Raw genomic sequence first — 15,563 nt, 5'->3', positions numbered from 1 at the left:
TAAAAATATAAAGATTTCTTCTACGGTTTCTACTCGTTAAAGTGAACGGAAAGATATTGAGCTATATTGAAATTTAAAAAACTAGATGTTTAATACGATGATATTGTTGATTTTCAAGTTGTATCGTAGCAAATAATAAATAATATATAAAAATGATTAATTCAATTTGTTATAAATATTAGAAAACAAACATTTCCTGTAGTAAAAGCAATCGATGTTTTTTAAAATCATTCAAAATAACTTGTTTAATATTTTCTAGTACAATATATTAGTTACTGAAACATAACAGTTCAATGAATCATGATTTTATAAAAGATATTTTCAAAAAGATACAATTCTTGCGGTAAAGTTTATTTCTTTTAGTGACATATTAATTATTACATTTATTTTCCACAATGGTCGTTAAGTTTAAACGGGATTCTTTATTAAATGATCGATCGTATCTATTCTAATGTATCGCGTATAAATAATTAAAAAAAAATTCAATTATAGTTTTTAATGGATGTCTTTGATCGTTGCATGCACCTCAAGTCTAATTATAGAAAATGTCACGTTCTTTTACATTACCACAATATTTACATGTTAAAGGTACCATTTATTGGCACCTAATTAAATTGTTAGGCTATGTGTTTTCTTCCACTTTCTTTTTTTTTGCTTTAGCCAGTCGTTGATACTAAAATGTTTCTTAGTAGTAGTAATGCTTTAATGGAAAAATTAGAGGATCCATCGAATCAGCACAAGCGAAATTCATATTTAAACTCATGTGAGAAAAAATATACATATCATAATCCATAAAATCAATAATTCTTATATCTTTTGTTCAACTGTGTGATAAGCATCAATAAAAACAATTTTCTAAATATGAATTTCAGAAAATGCAATTAAACAATATTCATGGAAATACTCTTAGACTAGGAAATTATACATTATATATCAAATTTTAACAATCAGTCAATAAAAGCTAATACTTTCCTACATATTATTCTTCATTGATGCTTTCTCTTTCCTTCTCTAACCTCTTTGCTGTCTTTGATTAAGATATCTATAAAATTCCTTATTTATATAGGATTACATAAATAACAAACAGGTTCAATTTTCTTTTCTACAGACACCACTTTTAATAAAAATGTAAAAATTGTCTGGTAAAAATAATTTAAAAATCGTTTAATCGACAAAGAATACTTAAATCTAAAACTATTTTCTAAAACATTGTCAATTGAAATGATTCTACGCACTATTCCAAATTTTTTCTTTAATGACGAATGATTAACTAATGTGTAAATAATAGCTGTTGGAATATAATACTTCAAGAACTAAACTATAGCTGTTTTGTAAGTTTGGCATGATTGTGAAAGAGATTGCAACGATGTAACAAAATATTTACGATCACTTGGTATTTATACCTCAAGAAAATCCTTCAGTAAAGTGACTCGACGTTTTTCAGCAATATCCATTTGATTTTCCAAATCTCCACGATTTGTTGTTTCTGCATGTTCTATTTTCCAAGAAAGATCTTCTATTTCCGCTTCCAATTGCGCTTGTTGGTATTCAAACTTTAAATATTCATTATACATTTTATTACACATTTAGTTTTCTATCTATAAAATTATTTAGTATCTTAAAATTTTAAATAGATATTTACTAATTCTTTTCGCGGTCCCGGTTCCATATAATAAGCATAAGGATAGGTATACTGTAAAGTATAGCGGCAGCGCGTTAAAAGCGACGCAGCTGCAAATAAATGTTGCCAATCGATCCACGTTCCACTAGAGTTCATTACTTTCTTGTTTATTTGCATCTTTATAGCTTCTAAAGTTTGTTCTTCCAATTTTAACGACTTACTGTGATTTTCCCACTGAAAGTATGTTTAAAAATATTGGTAACATGCCAGTTAAATATAAATTTAATTCTTGAAGAAAATAATTTACTCTTTCATAATAATGAAGATATTTTTTTAGAGCTTCTCTTGCTTGTGCAAGAACACTCTCATGAGCAATGTTAGGATTCTCTTTATATCTTGAACATACATAATATTCGCTTCCGTGTGCTTTCCAATCTCCAAGGCACATCCAACAAAAATCATACTTACAATTATAACATTGCATGTGATTACAACCACCATTTTTTTCTATGCAAATATGGCATTTTGGACACTAAAAAATTAAAGGATATTTGTTATAAAACTACATATATTATACACAGAAATATGCGACTTAAATACTAACATCTTTGGTGTGGGCACTAATATAATTAGCTGTTTCTGAATCATCTGCACATTTTGTTAGCCATCTTTTCATAGTATTACAGTCAGTGGGTGCGTGGTAATCAATACCACATCGGAAACTGCAATAATTACACCCTTTGATTAATACTATACTAGAGTAATATAAATATTAAAAAATTTTAGTTGCATACCAAAACACAGTTCTACATGATGAACACATCACTCTTTTTGCTCTTTGCTCTTTCGAACGCATAATCATTTGACAATTGGGTCCGGGACAAAACCTTAATTGTGGATGGGATTTTACATAATCACAAAAAGCAAACTGTTGATATCTTTCTCTCATGTTAGGCTTAGTAAGTAGAGATAAAACAAAGTCTTCTGGAGCTAAGACATTACAATCCTGTGCCATGCAACTTATTCCTAGTTTAAATTAACTTAGCTGAGCTCGATTCAATGGATAATCTGATCTACTTCAATGAACTTACCTGTAGAAATACCTTGGGTTATTTGTACTTCAAAATGCATGCACCAACAGTCTTTACAAAATGAATGTCCACATGTTAGAGTAGAAAGTTTCTCAGCTGGATATATTGTAACACAAACGGAACATAATCCACCCCTTTGACCTTTTAGTGCTGATAGTGACTCCAATGGAGGTAATGATTTTATTTTTGAATTAATTAACAAACTGGAAGCATTGGTACGATACTTTGCGATGATGTCTTGTAATGCCCAATTGTGTGCGTGTAATAAAACTTTGGCTAAGGATGGTGTTATATGGAGACTATTACTTAACAACTCTACATCTTCATTTAAAAGTCTTTCCACTTCTTCAATTCTTAAACAATCATATACAGCATATTCAGGATCTCTTCGGCTTTGATCATTATCTATATCATTGTCACCTTCACCATCCCATGGGTGTACATTATAATAATCTTCATAACCTGGATCTCCGCAATCTGAGTCGGAGTAATCCATTTCAGTATCATATTCCTCAGTCGTCATCTGTCATAAATATCATATGAGTATATTATTTTATTATAAAGAAATATTTTAAATTGCATATTCTACAAGGCTTGCAGTTAATGTAAAATTTGTGCACATATAGTAGGTATATTATTCTTCTCATAACCTTATAATTTTTAGTATTTATTTATAAACATTAAAATATTAATATATGAATTGTTAATATATGAATAAATAGCGAGAACATAACAAAGAAGTAATTAAATTACTGCTTTATTAATAAAGGGAACAAAAGATACAAATTTCAACAGAAAGGGTTTTCACTAACCATACAGAAACAACAGAGTTTTACAATACATATTTTCGGATTTTGTACAAATTGTACAATTACTTAAATAGTCAATTTATTTATGTAGCATAAAATAATAATTAGACGTATTAAAGGTATGGTAGTAGGTTCATCGTTTGATTATTTCTTGTCTAAAATGTATTTTTGTGACGTTTGGTAAACATTTTGATGGGATCTCGATTATTGTATTATAATGAGGTGTTTGTTCATTTTGTTCCATTTACATAGTCCAAAAAACATACCTTTATGTTCTTATGCATCAAGAAAAATGCATTGATGCGTTTACTTTGTTAGTTAAATGAAAAAGTTATTAAAAGGCTTTATTGTAGCCGTTTATATCAATAGTTACACTGGCGCATGAGTTATGTGTACGTCCTTCCATGTCAGGCGTATGATGTGAACGATGTTGTAACAGATGATTTCATTTAATCTGAAAGAAGATAAGAATGTCAAAATCACCTGATACAAAACAGCTGAGTTTAACAAAATGCATATATGTTAATTCATGCAATATTATAAAAAATGTGAATAATTTATTTTTAGGTATATATAATATAAATGTATCTCAAAATTTGATTTATGAATGTTAATCATTTTGAGATTCATTTTTAAAGCAATGAGTATACTTCCTCATTGTACTGTGGAAATTCTAGGTAACATTTAGTATATATGCTTTTGAATGATTTATTTATATATTATATTGACATTATATTCTCTTATGATCATTATATGTATATATACATAAATGTATACACATTTTGTTCTTATTTCTTAAATATGATTTTATATTTGTACAAATTACATAAGAATATTAGAAACTTTAATATTAAATATATTGTACAAAAATTGGTATATGAGATAAGAAGTGCTATTCTGTATTTCATAATGTTGTGTTTTCAAATTATACGGAAGTCGAAATAAATACTTTTATAAAGTTACATTCTATTTCAAAAAAAGAGAGGAGAGAGGCACAAAGAAAGAAAGAATAGAATTATGTAGACTTTTTATTTCATAGAGTTAGCTATCTATATGATTCTTATAGTTGGATACCTAAGTATACATGTACATACTTTCGTATGCCATCATATGTCGTATTCATGGTTTCGTTATGATCAGCGGTCAAGTGTGTGTTTCTAACCTCTAAGCTTATTTAAAGAATTCAATTATTACGGATTATTGGAATTATGTCTGTATATCACGATGAAGTAGAAATTGAAGATTTTGAGTATGACGAGGACGAAGAAGTATATTACTACCCATGCCCTTGTGGGGATCAGTTTCAAATCTCTAAAGAAGAATTAGCTGCTGGTGTGGAAGAAGCCACATGTCCTTCGTGCTCTTTGGTTATAAAAGTAATTTACGATAAGGAGGCATTTGCAGCTAAACAAGAAGAACTTGTTAGGGATGAGGAAAAACAGATTTTGATCCAAAAGGTTTGAGTTACATTGGACGACTTTCTAAGATACTGATACTCTGCATTTTTCATACACACGTTCAAGCTGAACAAAGTTGGACACACGAACAATGGCCAAAGTATATATATATATAATTAATATTATTATGTATATACAATATATTTGTACATAATTACCAGCAGATTTGAAACAGATTTTCAAATTGCCCTTAATTCTCTATTATATTGGTTGTTATTGTTAGAAAATAGAACATGTATAATACAATTATAATGGATAATAACAGAAAAATTTCCACGTCAATCAGCATAAAACAATTAGACTCTGCCAAAGTAGAGGTATTGTCACCACCGGTCTGACAACTTGCACCCTTAAAGACAAATATCCTCTTTTGAAGTAAAAACATTTGTCCTTTGATATTAATCCTAAAGCTAATTATCTGATGGAACAAAAAGGTTAACAATGTGTTGTTTCTCATAAATAAAAGAGATACAAAGAAGTATTCAGATAAGTACCAAGATCGGGAATAAAAGTAGTTGTGAGAGAATGTCGATAGAATTGAAATCTCAGCTGTAAAATCATAAAGGTCTGAAAAAGCCTAAAAAGGAAAAGGAAACAGAAAGGAGAAGGATGATGGAGGAAAAGAACTCGACAAGGAAATGAACAAGGGAATCAATAATGTGAATAATTGTACAATTATTCTAATGATGTAGAAGGTTACCACGATGAAAACGATAATTTAGATGATGGACCTATTTATTAAGATAGTTTTTATAAGAATTGAAAATTTCTCTCTGTTTTCCATTATTGGACTAGGATACTTATAAGCTGCTAATTGAGCACTGTATGGCAATGTATATATGTATTTTTTACCGAATTGTGTATATTGATAATAAATTATTTTAGGATACTTAAATAACGGCAAAGTCTTATGCGCTCGCGCGTATTATTTCATATTCCTCAGTAATTATGTTTTTTAAGGAAATTGGTATCGAAGGTTGGTGGTGTGGTAAACGGCAGTGTATTAAAAAAAAAAGGAAATTAATTTTCCGAAACACAATTAAAAGAGTCCAGGGTCAGAGGAAGCGTCGGCGTGTTCTTTATTACGAGTATTTCAATTTCTAATATATAATATATATATTTATATATATATATATATAATATATATATAGCCATAATAATCTGCAATTATTGTAATAAATGATCCTTCTCTACGATGCAATCGGAGAGTAAAAACGCAATTTTGGACGAGAAGGGGATGCGCAAAAGTACCGTAGTGTTACGTAATGCTTAACATTTACGCTCGCCGTGATAGTTGTTCTTTTGTAACAACCCACGTTAAGTAATCATTCTCATTTCCTCTCTTTTGCTTTCGTTCGCAAACAACAAATTTTTACATAGATCATCGTCGGTCCCGGAATGTGCACATTGAGCGTGGGAAGGGAATATGAGAAAAAAAGAAGACGGTCAGTGATCGCGAAAGAAGAAGTCGGTCTCCTGAAATTTCCAGCCGCTCGTTATCGCGTTTTTGTTATTTATTAAATTACGTGAGATATTGAAATAGGAGATATTGGAATATCGTTGCCTAAATTTCGGAATCGGGATCGGATGTATAGCGATCGAATCGTTTGCGGTAACGCGACAGGAAATTGTGTTTGTATATCTAGATATCATGACTTGGCAGTAAGTCGAAGTTAAAAATTTCGCGTATGATTTGAAATTTCTTAAAATTTTTATCTTGAAATATCTTGCAACGTCTTGAAATAACGTCTCGATGAAATAACCAGATGTTACATTATAGCAAACGATTCAGATCCGATATTTCATCGACATAACGAGTGATTATGTACTTGATCGAAGAAACGCGTACATAGATTTTCGTATGACAAAATATAAACGAAGAAACACGTCATCCGCATACTTTTCTGGTATCGTCGATCACGATCGTTCAACTTTGCAATACTCGTTCGATTTCCCTTACTACTGTCTGTCCATCTGTTTTGTAAAATACGAGAAATCTTGTCGTGTCGCATTCCTTTGTTACAAATAAACCGATCAATGATTTATGTTCTTCCTAAAAAGAAAAAAAGAAAAAGAAAGAAAAGTACCAGAAGAAATCGTACGGTTCCTGATTCGAGATTATTAACGTTTTAAGAAAATCAAGAATCGACCCAATCAGTACCGGATAATCATTCATTCTATTCGTTGTAAAGCATACTCGTCGTCGTTATTTCTGCGATAATAGTTGATCAGTTACACATGATTCTCTTATTCTGACAAAACAGCCTCTTTGCTTTGCTTTATCCCCTCAGCCTTTTTCGTTTAAATACCATCGTTGTTCTAACGTCATCTTCTTTCCACCCGCATTGTTTTTTAATAATATACTATATAATGTATATAGACATATTTTATATGTGTTTCGTACAACCTATCTAAGTATGTATAAGTAGGCATAAAAACTGAGGCGAGAATACAGGCGAAACCCCAAACGGTAATCACTCACGTATTATATTATTTTGTAATTTCTTCCTACTTGTTTTGAAAGAAAATGATTTTCACGATAGTAGTATCTATCATCAGAGTTTCTACCTAGCCAATTTTGGTTGCATCGTAAAGATCTGTCTCCTAACGTATTAGGAAACTGTACTTTTACTCCGCGTACTATCGGCTTTTCTCTTCGATCTTGAATCGTTGGACACAGAAAAAATGCGCGTGTCCAGAACGTGGCCAGCACGTTCACGGGATTTGCCGTTTCTCTTAAGGCCCGTTCGTCGATGGTTTTGCAACTTGTTTTCGACAGTGATAGAATCTGAAATCTGTCCACGCGTGTACGCGAGAAGAAAGGCTTGGAACGACGAGAAGCGAAACGTTGGTTCGACAGTTTAGAAGGAGAAAACGTTTACGCGAAACAACAAATCGTTCGATCGACTAGAAAGAAAAGATTATCGTAAACATTCGATCCTCGAATTTCCAAGCCTCTTCCTAGACATAATTCCTTTATGTTTAGACACGCGTAATCATATAGAAACGAAAGAAAGTTTTATACATATAGTGAATTTCGCCTAACAGAAGGGCGTTGTTGTAGTCTTGCGAAAACGGTTCGAGCTCGATGTCCATTGATTATCCATCGACGTACACGATAAAAACAAATGTATAAAGGTTTGAAATGCTTGATTTCTCCACGGTGTTCGTTAAGTTTTCACCTCGTTCGGAAACAGGAACAATTTTCGAATACACGGCGGCCAGTTGATAGATCTGATAGGTTTGGTTTATGAAATTGCGTTTCCTCCGTGCCATGCCGCACGCGTGTCTCGCGACTTTTGCTTCCAGCAAAATATAGCAGTTTATATATATAATAGCCCTAGAAGATGGTGGGTGACGTTCTGGAAATCACAGGACAAATCAGCTTCTAAATTCGGATGGGCAGTGTAAGCTTCTGCGAGGTGCTTCTTCGACACGTTTAAAGCGGCTACGAGCCTTGTCGATCAACGTTTCCGTCTCCGTTTTTATGCGCTTACACCAAACTGTTCAATGCCTTTCTCTTTCTCCTCTTGCGCTCCCTTCTTCTTAGCTTTTCGATTTAGCAACAAAAACGAAAAAGAAATGGAAACAACATGAAATTCGTCGAATCGGTGGCGCTTTCAAAAACCTTCTAACGCACACTTCTAACAAGTGGCAACAAGTAAATATACATTATCACAATCATCGCAATTACGCAATTAGAATAATCATCGTAGTAACAGCGCAGTAATAATAATAGTTTGTACAACGCCACTGTTCCGAGTGAATCTCTTAGAAATATTCGACGAACTGTCGTAACAGCGTTATTTCAGTTTCTGCTCGTTCTAATTAAATAGTAACTCCAGTTTCAAGGCTATTGCGCGCGGAATGGAATAATTGAGCGCTTATCACAATAGATCGTGTTCACCGAAATGGCGAGCGCGTTTAAAACAGCTTCCGACACTTGACACAAGTTCGCTAAACGAAATCTGCTACCGTTCACCGTATTGTGCACAAGAGTCGCTAAATTGAACGTCGAAGCTGAGACGGATTTAATACTAAAAAGTCACACGTACATCGAACATGGATATTTGAAAAAATAATGGAACAATCGTCCTTACGATTTAGAAGATAAGAAATTCGACCCGGAATATAGATTATGGAATTTGTTTAATAATCCGCCACTGCATCGAAGGTTTCAAGAATAAATAATAAATCTCTGATCAAAGCCGCGTATTTCCTGTATCATTTTACACGCATTCCATCCAACCGTGTTCGTCTCTGTCGTGAATCAGACAGATCGGTGTAAGCAGACGTAAAGGTTACTAGTTTTTAAACGTAACCGAAGGAAAGGAAAGGGATTAATCGAGGGAAAAAAGGGGTAGACGGGATCGTAACTCTCGTAGAAAAGAAAGAAGAAAACCGTGTTTCCGGTAATATCGTACCGATAGGTCTCATACTGTTTGGAACGACAGCTTAATCAGCGATGAATTTCAATATTTTTGCTATCGTGAATAATCATGATCACTTTGATATTCTCTGTGAGAAAAACCATGGGATTAGATCGGATCGTTAAAAAATGTCGTGAAAGTAAACAATTTCGAACACGAATGATCTGTCAAATGAGAAACTTTCGAAGACGTTAGATCGATTCTTTATAGAATTACTTGGATCATTCTCCTCCTTTCGTTTCGTAGAAAGCTACCAATAATTTCGTCGAAACAAACACAAACGGAAAAGGGAAAAGAACTAAAACGATCATCATCGATTGGTTATCGTTGGGTCAACCATTCCCAAAAATGTTAGCCACGATCTTTCGTCGTTATCATGATCTTTTTTACGCTTTCGTCGAATCCCTCGTCAGTCGTTCATTCAGTAAACTTTTTACCATACGTCTTTTTTTTTCATTTTTTTGTTCATTTTTTTTGCCTTAGTAGTTTTTCTTTATTATTAGAGTATCGTTTATCATATTAATCATTATCATTATACTGCTTCACTACGGTTGGTTGACTCTTGGACGTGGATCTGGATGGAGTGTGGTGTACCGGTGTACCAAATGCGCGTGAAAGAGAGAAAAAGCTCCATCGTTCGATTCCTTTCGTATTTTTTTCTTTCTTCTCCGCATTTCTCTTTCCTCTCCTTCCATCGTCCTCGAAGTGAGAACAAGGGGCTCCTATCTCTCCCCGTAATCACGAAATATGCCTTATCCTGACAGTTCTTGTTTCGGTGTCATCCGTTCGGTTTCACCGTCGACTGTTACTTTCTCGAATTGTATTGTTGCTCGTATTTGTTGTTTCTTGCGCCTGCTCGCTTTCTTCCTCCAAGACAGGAGCACGACCCTCGTTATCGAGCCCCGAGCTTGTCAAATTTTTCTCCTCTTTCCTTCTTCGTCTTCGACTAGCTCGAAAGAGAAACGTACGAATGAATTTGTCATATAAGAAATCAGACGGAATGCAGCGTGCAACGGGAGAATAGCGTTCACCGCTTCTTCCTTCGTCCCGTTTCTCCTTCGGTTTAACAACTTGTTCCGTAACGATTTCGTAGCTCCGTAATTTCGATGCATTTTCGACTAGCACCAAGTTTCAAATCGTAAATCGAAGCGACGCGTGAAAGCGTGATTTTTGCGCGAGATCCGAAGGAATTGGCCCTTCGTTTCACCTCGATTCTCGTCGGTTCCCGACGATTTCGACTAATTCGCAAGTACGAATTCTCCTACTCGTCTTTCTTTGTTGTCCTCGGTTGTTCCTTCGATATCTAAATCGTGAACCTCGAGAATTCCTGTCATGTGTGAAAAAAACACTACGCCTCACTACAGTAATTCGTTTCGCTTGCTGGTGGTAGTTTCTATTTGTCAGGCTTCCGGGAAGTTCTTCGTCGTACGATGCTCGATCGTCCTTCAAGAAATTTTGTTGGGCAACATTAGCGTATATATGTATATAGAAAGAGAAAGAGAGAGAGAGAGAGAGAGAGAGAGAGAGAGAGGCTAATGATCTTCCTTCAACTAAAAACATGACAGAAACAAGAACAGAACGGATAATTTTTATAAATTTGTATGAACTTGCAAAGTCGAGGAATGTTAACATTGTGCAGCAGTAATTCTTGATTCTGTAAATTTCTTTTAGAACGATCGAGAATTCCACGCGGAAATGGAACGAGTTTCCATTTCCTGGATCGGCAAACGCTCGAAGAAAATGATTTCGTGTTTAAAAGAAACTAACCTTTCCACGGTGCCATCGATAATTCAACGGATCTATCGGACGATTAATTTTCTTGCTAAAAATCTTTCTTTCTAAATACATATAGAGCCAGTGATTGAGGAGATGAGAGGTCGAACGATCGACGGGAAAGATCCGAGGAATTTTGTCGGTACCGTGATCGTATGATCCGCGAGTGCGATACCCATTAACTGTATACATTCATATTCGTGTATACGTACGTAATTGTTTTCTGTATATAGACTTATATAAAACGCACGAAGCGGCCGAAGGCTATTATATCCTTCCTTTCTTATTTATAGCGACAAGCCGTATTTTATTTCCTCGCGATTCGATTCGCCACGATATTATCTTATTTTCACTTTTATTCTTCGTTCTTTTGTTCTCTTCATCAATGGAAAAAGAATTCGGGCTTAACTACGGCAGATCTCTCGAGATCACTTGAAATATCCTAGAAACTTACTGACTCGCGTGTGTTCGTCTAACTGCGTGTCTTTCTATGTGTCCTTTCGTGTAGTATCGTGTGACATTTCGGTGTATCTATGGGTAACCGAGTATCCGCGTGATCTGTGTGTAGATTGGAAATTCGTTCTTTCGATTCTTCGATCGTCTCAAAGTCAAGATCGATTTTTGCTTGAATGACTATGATCGCTGTAACTTAACAAATCTTTGCCCGTGTACGCGCGTGTATCGTGTAGATGTGTACATGTATATTCATCGAACGCGTGTCTCCCAACTATTCCTCGAGTTTCAACGAGACTGACGCGTTGCCTGCACGCACCGTCTTCGTTCTCGATCGTCTTACGGAGCAGGTGTTCGTCAATTCTTCTTCGCTACGAGACGTTTCTCCTTCGAGGTACTTTATCGATCGCATTCAAGTACTCGCCTCTAAGCCTGTTTCTCTCCTAAAAAAAATCCTCTCTAATCGTCACGACTCTTCTTCTCGTTCCGGAGACGTCGAACATAAAGAAAGCATCTAGATCTCTCGAGGCTTTTCAGGACGAACGAAGAACGTTCAACACGTGATGAGTAAGACGGAAAGGAACCTACGAAATATCTCCTTCCCGCTGAAAAACAACAGGAACGAGCAGACGAACCACGAAAGGAGCTTTCACAGGAACCTCGTCGAATTATTTCATCTCTTACTCTTCGTTTTCATTCTCTACCTTCGTTTTCCTTCGTTTCTGCTTGCTCCCCCGCTTTCGAGGACGTTAACTACTACGTTTATTTATCAGCTTCCTTCGAACGCTCTAATTTTCCGAGCTGCTGCCCTTTCCCCAGAATTTATCGAAGCGATTTCGCGCCTTTTCCAGCACCTCGCTCGCTGCAGAACGTTGTGCGGAGCCTGGTACCACCGTTGGTGCTTCCAGTACGTGATAACCACCGCCGCTACTACTTCCTAACCCACCCATGCTACCTCCACCGCCACCACCGCCCTCGGTGGTACCACCCTGAGGCGATTCAGCTTCTAGGATACGGTAACCTTGTTGAGGAACCGTAGACGATAACGGTGTCGTCATGGTTGTTGTCGTCGCAGGTTGACCAGCTTCTTTCTTTCTATCGTATTCGAAACTCGGATCCTCTAGGCATCTTAAACTCGTCCCAGACACAGGTTTTATCGATGGTTCCGGTCTCTGTTGTTCCTTGGGTTCTTCCTCGGTACCGTCTGTTTCCTACAACGAGCATACGATTCTTATTTTCTCTAGAAATTCCTTCCGTTTCGGATCGAGATAGAGATAAACAAACTCTCACTTTTCTTGCGATATCATCGACAATGTTTCGATTAAAAACAGAGATCCTTACATTTTCATCGAGTGCGGTGGTGCCGCCAGCCTGAACGTTCGAAGGCAATGGACTATCCCTTTCGGAATCCATGTCCTTGTGCCCGTTCAAGCCGCTAAAGCTACCGATAGAAACGCTTTCGCTTTCTGGTGACTTATATCCGGAATGCTGAGAATGCTGCGATTTGTGCTGTGCCGCCAATTCAGGTGGTGCAGATTGCGGGGCCGACGGAACCGACGAAGGTGCCCAGCTCTTCGCTTCGCTATGCGGACGCGTCAAAGGTTCTTAAAAATAAACGGATTAAAGAGATCATGAGAACCGGTCGTTTGTCTCTTCCGTAACCCAGCCTGTCCGAGACATCACGTACACGTTTCGATATATCGAGTTCCATCGTTTAGAGTCGTTGACAAAACGATTCCAAACTGGCTTCATCGATGTCTATCGGAATACTTTCTCAATTTTTCTATTCTATTAGAAGAACGAAAACGCTCGAAAAAATATATGTAAATATTAGCTACCTTCTCTGACGTTTTGAGTGACAGTGAATGTTTTGCCGGTGTCCAATGGCACCGTCCAGTTGACCGGTTCCGGGGAGCGCATGATCATCTGCTCCGGAGACTTTACCCTTGTCGGTTCTGGCGGGCTTTTCACTACCGGCTCGTCGTCGATCCACGGGCTTGCGGTGGTGGCCGAAACGGGCGGCTGCGACTGCGTCTGTGACGGCGGTGTCGACGCGACGCTCGAATCTCCTCCGGTCACGTCCCCGTTCACTTGCGGTTCTGCCGTCACTGAAACGTTTTATCCACGCTTTTAACGATTTGATATATGCTCGTCGATCCGTTTCGTTGCCCGAGTTCGGGCGGAACTGCACTCGATGCTTCGAATTGTTACGAGGTTTCCTTTTTTTCTCTACTCGAATCTCTAACGAAGATCGGAACGTCGAATACCACGTGTGACGCTAAAAGGAGAGGACTCTTATCTCGTCCTTCGTCGAAGGATTTATATCAGTGGCATCGGCGAAAAGGAAGGCAACAAAATAGCGTTGGTCGAGTCATCGAGCGCTGATATCGTAAATCGGTTGTAATTCGTGGCTAGACGAGAGGTCTACACAATGGGCACAGAGCATCCGAATAAAAAGTACACTAGCGTACTCAGAATGCAGGAAGAGACATGTATACACAAATACATAGATCATAGATAGATAAGTAAATACATAGATTTAGTGTGTCGGCATAGTATGTGTGTAAATGTGCGGCTATGTTGCACGGCCACGCAACAGGTTGACAAAGGGCTCTAACATACAGGCTATTGTTCTTTCTCTACCGCAGAAACATTTACTCGATTGCACGTCGACCGACCGCTGGTGAAACATCGCGGATAATCTGCTTCCCTCTTTTCTCTGCTTCCTCTCGTAGGCCCTTGATCTGACGAAACGCGGCACCCTGTGAGTTATACACGACCAGAGAAAGAAAGGCAGAAAAAAGAAAAGGAAAAAAGAGAGTACAAGAAGGAAAGAACGAAAGAGTCGCGCGTTGCTTGATACGCATATCACGAGCCAAGCAGAATCACGTTGCGCCTGTGTTTGTCTCTCTATGCGTGAAAAAGAACGTTTTCGTGTTTTCTGGCCGGAATGATCGTTCGTCGGTGTTGGAAGCACACTTACGTTTAACTGCCACCTGATTCGTTCTTCTTAACTCCCGTACATGTTTTTTTTCCCTCTCGTTCCTTTTGCTCGAGTGTCTGCGGAGTGTGACGACTCGAATCGTGGTTCGGTGCAGGTGTTGGTGCGAAAAGCTGATCTAACAAACGGTCGACAGCTCCGACTACGCACAAAGGCACGTCTGCGAGACGGATTCAGCGTGGTGGAAAGAACAAACCACAGTTGGATACGAAGCTACCTCGAATCCCTTGATTTACCGCGGCAAGACGCGGACAGAGCGATAGAGAGATGCAGCAGCGGAGTGGATTTTTAAAAACACGGTTGCCGAGAGGCGCGTGTGCCGGGTGAAAACGCGCGGTATGTAATCTGTACGATGAAAGCGTGACGAGAAAGGAGGAACGCACAGAGAATCGGCCGCTCTATTTCGCGCCGGAAGTATAAGTTGTGCGAAGGATATTCCCCGGTTGTTGTACCGGTGGAACGGTAAAGAGCGCATAAAGAAAATAAGAGAAACGTGAAAAGAAAGACGGACAGACGAGATGAGATAACAGAGGAAGAGTAGGGATTCGAGTAGCGATTATATACGAAGACGAGAATAGGAAGTCGAGAATAAAGAAAGATCGGAAAAGCGTACGGATAACCGGTGGAGGAGAGAAAGACAGAGAAAAGATGTAGTTATATATAAGAACAGCACAAAGACAACAACAGCGATAACGGTAATGGTAACAACGACAACGACAACGATAATGACAGCAACGAAGACACGGAAAGCGTTGTTTAGTTGTGTTCGAGCGAACAAAATTATGTAGGCAACGGAGAAGAACACAGGCCTTTTTTTTTTTTTTTTGGCAGAGAGCATGCTACTTACTAGGTTGGACGGCAGTAGCGGCTTGGTTTGACGCGTATCGACTATCGGAGGATGATTTGGATGGATCGGCGACGGCGGCTT

The 15,563-nt window shown here is 37.4% G+C and overlaps 3 protein-coding genes across 20 annotated transcripts in view; 1 reads left to right on the top strand and 2 right to left on the bottom strand.

The window, feature by feature from the left end:
* Positions 1-330: 330 nt before the first annotated feature.
* On the bottom strand, positions 331-3,972 carry LOC100749178 (potential E3 ubiquitin-protein ligase ariadne-2). The gene is made up of 8 exons (XM_012389676.3): positions 3,788-3,972; positions 2,713-3,235; positions 2,416-2,647; positions 2,226-2,343; positions 1,929-2,153; positions 1,643-1,855; positions 1,404-1,553; positions 331-1,042 (listed from the first exon to the last, which is right to left on the bottom strand). The coding sequence occupies exons 1-8, from the start codon at positions 3,803-3,805 to the stop codon at positions 1,034-1,036; spliced, it is 1,488 nt and encodes a 495-aa protein (XP_012245099.1). The 5' UTR covers positions 3,806-3,972; the 3' UTR covers positions 331-1,033.
* A 640-nt stretch (positions 3,973-4,612) lies between these two features.
* LOC100749370 (DPH3 homolog) lies at positions 4,613-5,876 on the top strand. The gene has a single exon (XM_012389638.3). It carries the CDS (start codon positions 4,730-4,732, stop codon positions 4,982-4,984), a length of 255 nt encoding a protein of 84 aa, XP_012245061.1. The 5' UTR covers positions 4,613-4,729; the 3' UTR covers positions 4,985-5,876.
* Positions 5,877-6,033: 157 nt separating this feature from the next.
* LOC100749059 (proteoglycan 4) overlaps positions 6,034-15,563 on the bottom strand; it is a 47,943-nt gene continuing 38,413 nt past the window's right edge. For 14 of the 18 annotated variants that reach the window (XM_033322538.1, XM_033322547.1, XM_033322539.1 and 11 more), the window contains 4 exons: positions 15,483-15,562; positions 13,473-13,742; positions 12,976-13,238; positions 12,423-12,845 (listed from right to left, as the gene is read on the bottom strand). In XM_033322538.1, the coding sequence (XP_033178429.1) occupies positions 12,423-12,845; positions 12,976-13,238; positions 13,473-13,742; positions 15,483-15,562 (1,036 nt within the window). Of the gene's footprint in view, positions 12,846-12,975; positions 13,239-13,472; positions 13,743-15,482; position 15,563 lie in introns of all 18 variants that reach the window. The other 4 variants (XM_033322549.1, XM_033322552.1, XM_033322553.1 and 1 more) reach the window with 2 other exon arrangements.

This window comes from Bombus impatiens, unplaced genomic scaffold, assembly GCF_000188095.3.
Source record: "Bombus impatiens unplaced genomic scaffold, BIMP_2.2 scf_0647, whole genome shotgun sequence".
Taxonomy (NCBI): Eukaryota; Metazoa; Arthropoda; class Insecta; order Hymenoptera; family Apidae; genus Bombus; species Bombus impatiens.
This window is presented reverse-complemented; position numbering and strand designations above follow the sequence as displayed.

Excerpts from the sequence above, each read along its gene's own strand:
- LOC100749370 (XM_012389638.3), top strand. The coding sequence starts at position 4,730 with ATGTCTGTATATCACGATGAAGTAGAAATTGAAGATTTTGAGTATGAC.
- LOC100749178 (XM_012389676.3), bottom strand. Across the intron at positions 2,344-2,415 it reads TCATGTAGAACTGTGTTTTG|TTTCCGATGTGGTATTGATT; the intron begins GTATGCAACTAA and ends TAATTATTGCAG. Across the intron at positions 1,554-1,642 it reads CGGGACCGCGAAAAGAATTA|TTTGAATACCAACAAGCGCA; the intron begins GTAAATATCTAT and ends GAATATTTAAAG.